The sequence below is a fragment of the Eucyclogobius newberryi genome, unplaced genomic scaffold, assembly GCF_026437365.1.
Source record: "Eucyclogobius newberryi isolate DKJ021-1_F unplaced genomic scaffold, fEucNew1.0.hap1 SCAF_3, whole genome shotgun sequence".
NCBI lineage: Eukaryota > Metazoa > Chordata > Actinopteri > Gobiiformes > Gobiidae > Eucyclogobius > Eucyclogobius newberryi.
In genome coordinates, this window is record NW_027315945.1 from 38,174,782 (window position 1) to 38,183,793 (window position 9,012).

At 45.5% G+C, this 9,012-nt stretch overlaps 1 protein-coding gene and 2 pseudogenes across 1 annotated transcript; all 3 read left to right on the plus strand.

Moving 5' to 3' along the window:
* Nucleotides 1-497: 497 nt before the first annotated feature.
* Nucleotides 498-1,474, plus strand: LOC140374589 (toll-like receptor 13; annotated as a pseudogene).
* Nucleotides 1,475-2,751: 1,277 nt separating this feature from the next.
* On the plus strand, nucleotides 2,752-3,372 carry LOC140374590 (uncharacterized; annotated as a pseudogene).
* Nucleotides 3,373-7,847: 4,475 nt separating this feature from the next.
* On the plus strand, nucleotides 7,848-8,615 carry LOC140374591 (toll-like receptor 13). The gene is given in 4 exon segments (XM_072461524.1): nucleotides 7,848-7,883; nucleotides 7,885-8,050; nucleotides 8,145-8,262; nucleotides 8,376-8,615. Coding segments are annotated over 4 exon segments (555 nt in total). The 3' UTR covers nucleotides 8,611-8,615.
* The last annotated feature ends 397 nt before the right edge of the window (nucleotides 8,616-9,012 follow it).

The window sequence follows — 9,012 nt, forward strand, 5'->3', positions numbered from 1 at the left end:
GTTTCAAGTCCCAAACTATTGCATCTTGAATTGATCAACTGTGAGTCTTTCAGTCGTGGACCTGAGCTTTTTCAACCTCTGATAGACCTACAAGTTCTGGACTTGACCAACAGCAACATTCAATCTTTGGACTTTCTGCTTGAAGCCAATCTCACCAAAGTGGCAAAGTTGATCTTAAGGAATAATAAGATAATCATGATAAATGAGATTGTTTTTAAGGCATTTCCTTCACTAAAATACCTCGATTTATCTGGAAATCCATTTGTGTGTAACTGCTCAAACGCTGAGTTTATTGACTGGGCGATCAGAAACAAACAGGTCCAGGTGGTCGATGCTTTTCAGTTCACTTGTTCTTCTCCTCCGTCTGAAGAAGGACACTTTCTGATGGACTTCAATGTGCAGTTGTGTTGGGAGTCCACTGGCTTCCTCTTCTTCATGTCCAGCTCTGCTTTGGTTCTTCTCACTCTTCTGTCCTCCTTCATCTATCACTTTCTGAGATGGCAGTTGGTCTATGGCTTCTACCTCCTCCAGGCATTTCTCTACGACAGTAAAAAGAGGAGACAGGGATGTCCTTACATCTACGACGCCTTTGTTTCCTACAACGTTCACGATGAAGACTGGGTTTATGGACAGTTAATGCCTGAACTGGAAGAACGACAGGGATGGAGACTTTGTCTGCACCACCGTGACTTCCAGCCAGGTACAGCTGGATCTGCACACAGAGGTCCACTTATTAAGATAATCCTCCAGAGGTTTTATAGATGTGGAATTGTACATGATGTTCTGCTGTTCAGGGAAACCCATCATTGAGAACATCACAGACGCCATCTACAGCAGCAGGAAGACTCTGTGTGTGATCAGCCGTCGCTACCTGCAGAGCGAGTGGTGCTCACGGGAGATACAGTTGGCCAGGTATGGACTCACTAAAACCTACATCTGCCCTGGGTCGGACCAGGGAAAGATCTTGTTTAGTCCTGAATATGACCAGGTTTAGTCATTGACACTCATGTATTTCCTGTGTGAAGCTTCCGTCTGTTCGACGAGCAGAGGGACGTGCTGATCCTGTTGTTTCTGGAGGAGATTTTGTCCAATCATTTGAGTCCGTTCTACCGCATGAGGAAGCTGGTGAAGAGCCACACGTACCTGAGCTGGACCCAGGCCCGGAGGCATAAGGACCTGTTCTGGGAGAAAGTTCGCAGAGCGTTAGAGTGTGGCAACGAAGCTGTTGACAACAACAACCCGCTAACTGCTAATGTTTAGCTGCTAACAAGCTTCAACCTGCTAACGTTTAGCTGCTAACAAGCTTCATACTGTCTTTATGTGAATTATTGTAAATACAACTTGTTGAGTGGGAAATTGCACATGATTGCCCCCACATGCCAGAATTTGAATGAAATAACTTGTGACTTCTGACCATGGCGGGCAGCAGCTAAAGAATCACAAATGAAAAAACAACAATTAAAAGGCCTTTTGAGGTAACTGCTGTCATGATTGCCGGTGTTACAAAAAATAAATTGAAGTAAAAATTGGATTTGACTACTATGTTTTTGCTTATCTGTGTGTCGTACAATGTGGAGAGATGTCGTGGTTCACTTCCTTTAAACCTAAACACATTACCCGAAGCCCCATTCACACAAAATTCCCATTCAATTGTTTTGATTTCAACGTTGCGATCCAGATTGATATTTGATTTTTTGCAAAAGGTTGATAATATCCACATAGTCTTTTACAAATAGCAGTAGAGTTACAATTAAAGGTTTTATAAAGAAACCAACAACACCAGAAATGTTTTCAGTGAGAGAGCCTAGATCTGAAACAATAGGTCTGCCAGGAGGGTTTGTCAAGCTTTTGTGCATGTTTGGCAGTAAATAAAATACTGGCATAACTGGATCTGTAACCTTCAAGTTTTCAACTTCCTGTTTTCTGACTTCTCCTTCTTCCAAAAGTATTTGTAATATGATACCTACTTCTGTCCTTTATTTTAACGTTGGGTCATTGTCTAGTTTATGACAGCAGCTTTTATCAGTGACAGTTGACGTGCAGCTCACACCGGAGGTCCAGCGCTTCGTCGATGGGCGGCGAGTTTGAGGTTCAGTCAAGCGTCAAGAAGCAGCCACACCACCTATGTAGACAAAGGACGACGAGGACGACATTCTGCGGAGTGGAAAAGCTTCAAAACTGAGAAGAAAGTGCAGACAAAGCAAAACAAGACCAAAGGCACGTCCAGACCAGGTACCCCACATGCAGCAGGATCTCCTCTAACTGTGGTGAACTTGTCTGAGAAACAACTGTCCTCTGATTGTCTGACTGTCCTATCAAAAGGTCTAAATTATGTATCCTTAACTTATTGTATTCCATTTGAAACATGTGTTAAGCCAGAGGAATTCTTTCGGAATCTCAAACTTAAAGAGTTAATTTCGTATACAGTGGGGCAAAAAAGAATTGGTCAGCCACCAATTGTGCAAGTTCTCCCACTTAAAAAGATGAGAGAGGCCTCTAATATTCATCATAGGTACACTTCAATTATGAGAGACAGAATGGGGGGAAAGAATCCAGGAAATCACATTGTAGGATTTTTAATAAGTTAATTGGTCAATTCCTCAGTAAAATAAGTATTTGGTCACCTACAAAAACGCAAGATTTTTTGGCTCTCACAGACCTGTAATTAATGGCACTAGTTTAACTTGAACTTGTTATCAGTTTAAAAGACACTTGTCCACAACCTCAAACAGTCAGACTCCAAATGCCACTATGGTCAAGACCAAAGAGCTGTCGAAGGACACCAGAAACAAAACTGTAGACCTGCACCAGGAAGACTGAATCTGCAATAGGCAAGCAGCTCGGTGTGAAGAAATCTACTGAGGGAGCAATTATTAGAAAATGGAGGCCATACAAGACCAGTGATAATGTCCCTCGATCTGGGGCTTCACGTACCATCTCACCCCGTTGGGTCAAAATGATCACGAGAACGGTGAGTAAAAATCCCAGAACCACACGAACCAGTGAATGATCTGCAGAGAGCTGGGACCAAAGTAACAAATTCTACCATCAGTAAGACTCTGTGCCACCAGGGACTCTGCAGTGCCAGAAGTGTCCCCCTGCTAAAGCCAGTACATGTCCAGGCCTGTCTGCAGTTTGCTAGAGAGAATTAGGATGATCCAGTAGAGGATTGGGAGAATGTCATATGAAACCAAAATAGAATTCTTTGGTACAAACTCAACTTGTTGTGTTTTGAGGAGAAAGAATTCTGAGTTGCATCCAAAGAACACCATCCCAACTGTGAAATATGGGGGTGAGAACATCATCAGTCTGAGGGAGGCTGCTCCAAAGGATTGTGGGACTCTGTCTCTCATAGCTGAAGTGTACTTATGATGAAAATTACAGGCCTCATCTTTTTACGTGGGAGAACTTGCACAATTGGCAGCTGACTAAACACTTTTTTGCCCCACTGTAGTTGCTCTAATATAGAAATAAAATAAAAGCATTCAGTTGTGAGTCCACTGGTGGTGATGGCAGACCCAAGCGCATTGTGAGGGTCTGTTGGGAACGTCTTGCGGAGCCCTCCGTCAGTAGGGTATTCAACTCGCACCTCCGGGAGAGCTTCTCCCATGTCCCGGGGGAGGTTGGGGACATTGAGTCCGAGTGGACCATGTTCTCCACCTCCATTGTTGATGCGGCTGCTCAAAGCTGTGGCCGCAAGATCTCCGGTGCCTGTCGTGGCGGCAACCCCCGAACCCGGTGGTGGACACCGGAAGTAAGGGATGCCGTCAGACTGAAGAAGGAGGCCTATCAGGCCACTCTGGCTTGTAGGTCTCCTGAGGTCATCGACGGGTATCGGCAGGCCAAGCGAGCCGCGGCTCGTGCTGTCGCAGAGGCAAAAACCCGGGCCTGGGAGGAGTTCGGGGAGGCCATGGAGGAGGACTATCGGTCGGCCCCAAAGAAATTCTGGCAAACCGTCCGGCGCCTCAGGAGGGGGAAGCAGTGCCTCACCAACACCGTTTACGGTGCGGGTGGAGGCCTGCTGACCTCGACTGGGGATGTCGTCGGACGGTGGAAGGAATACTTTGAGGACCTCCTTAATCCCTCAGTCAAGTCTTCCGAAGAGGAAGTAGAGACCGGGGACTCAGAGGCTGATTCATCCATCACCCAAGCTGAAGTCACTGAGGTTGTTCGCAAACTCCTCGGTGGCAGGGCTCCGGGGGTGGATGAGATCCGCCCTGAGTCCCTAAAGTTTCTGAATGTTGAAGGACTGTCTTGGCTGACACGTCTCTGTAACATGGCGTGGCAGTCGGGGACCGTGCCTCTGGACTGGCAGACCGGGATGGTGGTCCCTCTATTCAAGAAGGGGGACCGAAGGGTGTGTTCCAACTACAGAGGGATCACACTCCTCAGCCTCCCGGGTAAGGTCTATTCCAAGGTACTGGAGAGGAGAATCCGACCAATAGTCGAACCTCGGATTCAGGAGGAGCAGAGTGGTTTTCGTCCTGGTTGTGGAACACTGGACCAGCTCTATACCCTCCATCGAATGCTCGAGGGTTCATGGGAGTTTGCCTAACCAGTCCACATTTACTTTGTGGAACTGGAGAAGGCTTTCGACTGTGTCCCTCGGGGTGTCCTTTGGGGAGTGCTCCGGGAGTACGGGGTCCGGGGCCCTTTGCTCAGGGCTGTCCGGTCCCTGTATGACCGGAGCAGGAGCTGTGTTTGCATTGCCGGCAGTAAGTCAGACCTGTTCCCAGTGCATGTTGGACTCCGCCAGGGCTGCCCTTTGTCACCGGTTCTGTTCATAGTTTTTATGGACAGAATTTCTAGGCGCAGTCAGGGGTCGGAGGGTGTCCGGTTTGGGGACCACAGGATCTCATCTCTGCTGTTTGCAGACGATGTTGTCCTGATGGCTCCATCAAACCCGGACCTGCAACATGCACTGGGACGGTTTGCAGCCGAGTGTGAAGCGGCTGGGATGAGAATCAGCACTTCCAAATCCGAGGCCATGGATCGAAAGGACAAGATCGCGGATACAAGCGGTCGAAATGAGTTTCCTCAGCCGGGTGGCTGGGCGCTCCCTTAGAGATAAGGTGAGGAGCTCGGCCACACGGGGGAAGCTCGGAGTAGAGCCGCTGCTCCTCCACATCGAGAGGAGCCAGCTGAGGTGGCTCGGGCATCTGTTCCGGATGCCTCCTGGGCGCCTCCCTGGGGAGGTGTTCCGGGCATGTCCCACCGGGAAGAGGCCGGGAAGACCGGGAAGACCCAGGACACGCTGGAGAGACTATGTCTCTCGGCTGGCCTGGGAACGCCTCGGGATCCCCCCAGAGGAGTTGGAGGAAATGTCTGGGGAGAGGAAGTCTGAGAGTCCCTGGTTAGACTGCTGCCCCCGCGACCCGGCCCCGGATAAATCGGAAGAAAATGGATGGATGGATGGATGGATGGACAATTTGGTATTAGCGTTAACATTTTGAAGTGAACAAAAATTAATCTGGTAATATTGGATTATATGGATTTGTTCCATGGAAGTGGACAAGTCTAATGCACACAAAATATAATGTGCACCACTTTAAATCATTGATGTTTGTGTCTTTAACAGGGGCCAGTCTCAAGATGAGTCGTCAAAGAGCTTTTACTTTCTCACTTGTGCTTCTGCTTCTTGTGCCTCGCTCTTCACACTTTTACTCTTTAAAATACTGCACCATAGATTTTGATGACCAGAATCAAATTGCTTGTGACTATAATAAGCTAACGACTGTTCCCACTGATATTCCCAAGACCGCCACTTCTCTGAGTGTGTTTGGCAATGACATCCAGAGAATCAGACAGACAGACTTTAAAGGCTTCACCAGACTTGACTTTTTAGACCTGGATTCGAACATGATCTCACACATTGAAGATGGGGCCTTTTCAGATTTATCTGCTTTAACAGAACTCGCATTGGCTTTCAACAAACTCACAACCCTGACTGACAACACATTTAAGGGACTGTCAAACCTTACAACGCTGGATCTATCAAGGAACCATATATATTCTATTTCAAAGTTTGCTTTTGGGCCTTTGAAAAAACTGCAGGATCTTTTCATTGGATCTAATAACTTAGTCCAAATCAGTGACATCGTTAACATTGTATCACATTGTGCTGCAATGAAACATCTGGATCTAAGTTCTAACCAGCTAACCTCATTTGAATCTGACCTTTTCCCAATACCTTTGTTAAACCTTGTGGAGCTGGATCTCACTCAAAACCCAGTGGTGAAGTTTAGTGTTCACTCAGATGTGTTCCCAAATTTAGATGAGCTGCGACTGTCAGGAGAAGGACCAGAGTTTGACTGGGACGTTTCTGACAGATCTCTAACAAGTGTGAAGACTCTGACCTTAAGGGACACTGAACTGATACATCAAATGTATAAATCCATCATCCAAAGTGTGGAATCAGTTGAGAATGTGTTTCTGTGGAACTTCTCTGATCAGAAGTCTGACAACGGCCTTTTACAATTAATGTGTGAAATTCCAACCTTGAAAAAGTTTGACACAACTTACAGTATGACTCCGATTCTAAATGAAAGTGTTCTACAGTCCTGCACTAATTTGACTGAGTTACACCTACAATTCAATTCAATGAGTGATTTATCAGAGTATTCTCTGCGTATGATGACACAGCTAACTCTGCTAACAATAAAGTCAAATAAATTATCCAAAGTGCCAACAGCCGTCAGAAACATGTCCACTCTCACTTATCTGTCATTTGAGCAAAACCAAATCACTGATCTTCACTGTTCAGACTTTTCACGTTTGACATCATTATCTGAACTCAACCTAAATTATAACAGAATTTCCAAACTCAACAGCTGTGTGTTTGAGGATCTAAAGGAATTAGAAATACTAAAGGTGCAAAATAACTTTATTTCTTTACTCGGGGATAGTTTTGGCAACACTTTGGATCATTTGATTAATTTAGACGTGAGTGGAAATAGCCTTGGATGGCTTCAGAAAGGAACATTTAAGAATCTACAATCTCTTGTTGAGTTGGATTTGAAATCAGACAGACATGCCATTGTCGACCCTGATGTGTTTGAGGGTCTTAAAAGTTTAAAACGGCTGACTTTTTCACCATCTTGGTTAAATATTGGGAATTTTGCAGGTTTTGAAAAACTCGAAAAACTTGTTATGTTCCTTACCCACAATTCCATAAATTCAAGAACAAATAGTGACTTTTTTATCAATATACCTTCACTGCATGAGTTAAATATGATTGGGGATGAACATTCATGTTTCGAATGGACATCAGATCTTCTTAAAAATTTTAAAAATTTTAAAGTATTGTCATTAGATACATTTTGCTGCAGTCACATTGACGATGGCTCGTTTGTTTCAAGTCCCAAACTATTGCAACTTCAATTGATCAACTGTGACTCTTTCAGAAATGGACCCGAGCTTTTTCAACCTCTGATAGACCTACAAGTTCTGGACTTGACCAACAGCAACATTCAATCTTTGGACTTTCTGCTTGAAGCCAATCTCACCAAAGTGGCAAAGTTGATCTTAAGGAATAATAAGATAATCATGATAAATGAGATTGTTTTTAAGGCATTTCCTTCACTAAAATACCTCGATTTATCTGGAAATCCATTTGTGTGTAACTGCTCAAACGCTGAGTTTATTGACTGGGCGATCAGAAACAAACAGGTCCAGGTGGTCGATGCTTTTCAGTTCACTTGTTCTTCTCCTCCGTCTGAAGAAGGACACTTTCTGATGGACTTCAATGTGCAGTTGTGTTGGGAGTCCACTGGCTTCCTCTTCTTCATGTCCAGCTCTGCTTTGGTTCTTCTCACTCTTCTGTCCTCCTTCATCTATCACTTTCTGAGATGGCAGTTGGTCTATGGCTTCTACCTCCTCCAGGCATTTCTCTACGACAGTAAAAAGAGGAGACAGGGATGTCCTTACATCTACGACGCCTTTGTTTCCTACAACGTTCACGATGAAGACTGGGTTTATGGACAGTTAATGCCTGAACTGGAAGAACGACAGGGATGGAGACTTTGTCTGCACCACCGTGACTTCCAGCCAGGTACAGCTGGATCTGCACACAGAGGTCCACTTATTAAGATAATCCTCCAGAGGTTTTATAGATGTGGAATTGTACATGATGTTCTGCTGTTCAGGGAAACCCATCATTGAGAACATCACAGACGCCATCTACAGCAGCAGGAAGACTCTGTGTGTGATCAGCCGTCGCTACCTGCAGAGCGAGTGGTGCTCACGGGAGATACAGTTGGCCAGGTATGGACTCACTAAAACCTACATCTGCCCTGGGTCGGACCAGGGAAAGATCTTGTTTAGTCCTGAATATGACCAGGTTTAGTCATTGACACTCATGTATTTCCTGTGTGAAGCTTCCGTCTGTTCGACGAGCAGAAGGACGTGCTGATCCTGTTGTTTCTGGAGGAGATTTCGTCCAATCATCTGAGTCCGTTCTACCGCATGAGGAAGCTGGTGAAGAGCCACACGTACCTGAGCTGGACCCAGGCCCGGAGGCATAAGGACCTGTTCTGGGAGAAAGTTCGCAGAGCGTTAGAGTGTGGCAACGAAGCTGTTGACAACAGCAACCCGCTAACTGCTAATGTTTAGCTGCTAACAAGTTTCAACTTGCTAATTTTTAGCAGCGGTGCATACCTATATTCACAGATACCTATGTTACCTCATATTTAGAAAGGTTCCGGTATTCCCCGGTGCAGCCATTCCATGCATGTTGTTGAGTGTAGGCCTGTTGTCTTGAATCTCCTCAAATTGTAGAATAGGCTACTGGTTCAACCACATATATACGTTTCCACATCCCCGATAGTTGTGCATAAATGTATGATTTTACCACTTGACATACAGCAGCATATCCAGCCACGGTGCAAGTCCTGGGGAATGTAGGTACGGGGGAAAATGGGGCTGACCCGGTTTAGCGACTAACTAGCTTTAACCTGCTAATGTTTCGCAAAGGGATATCCAAAGTTTTTTTTAATCAAGGGCTGCATTTTGAAA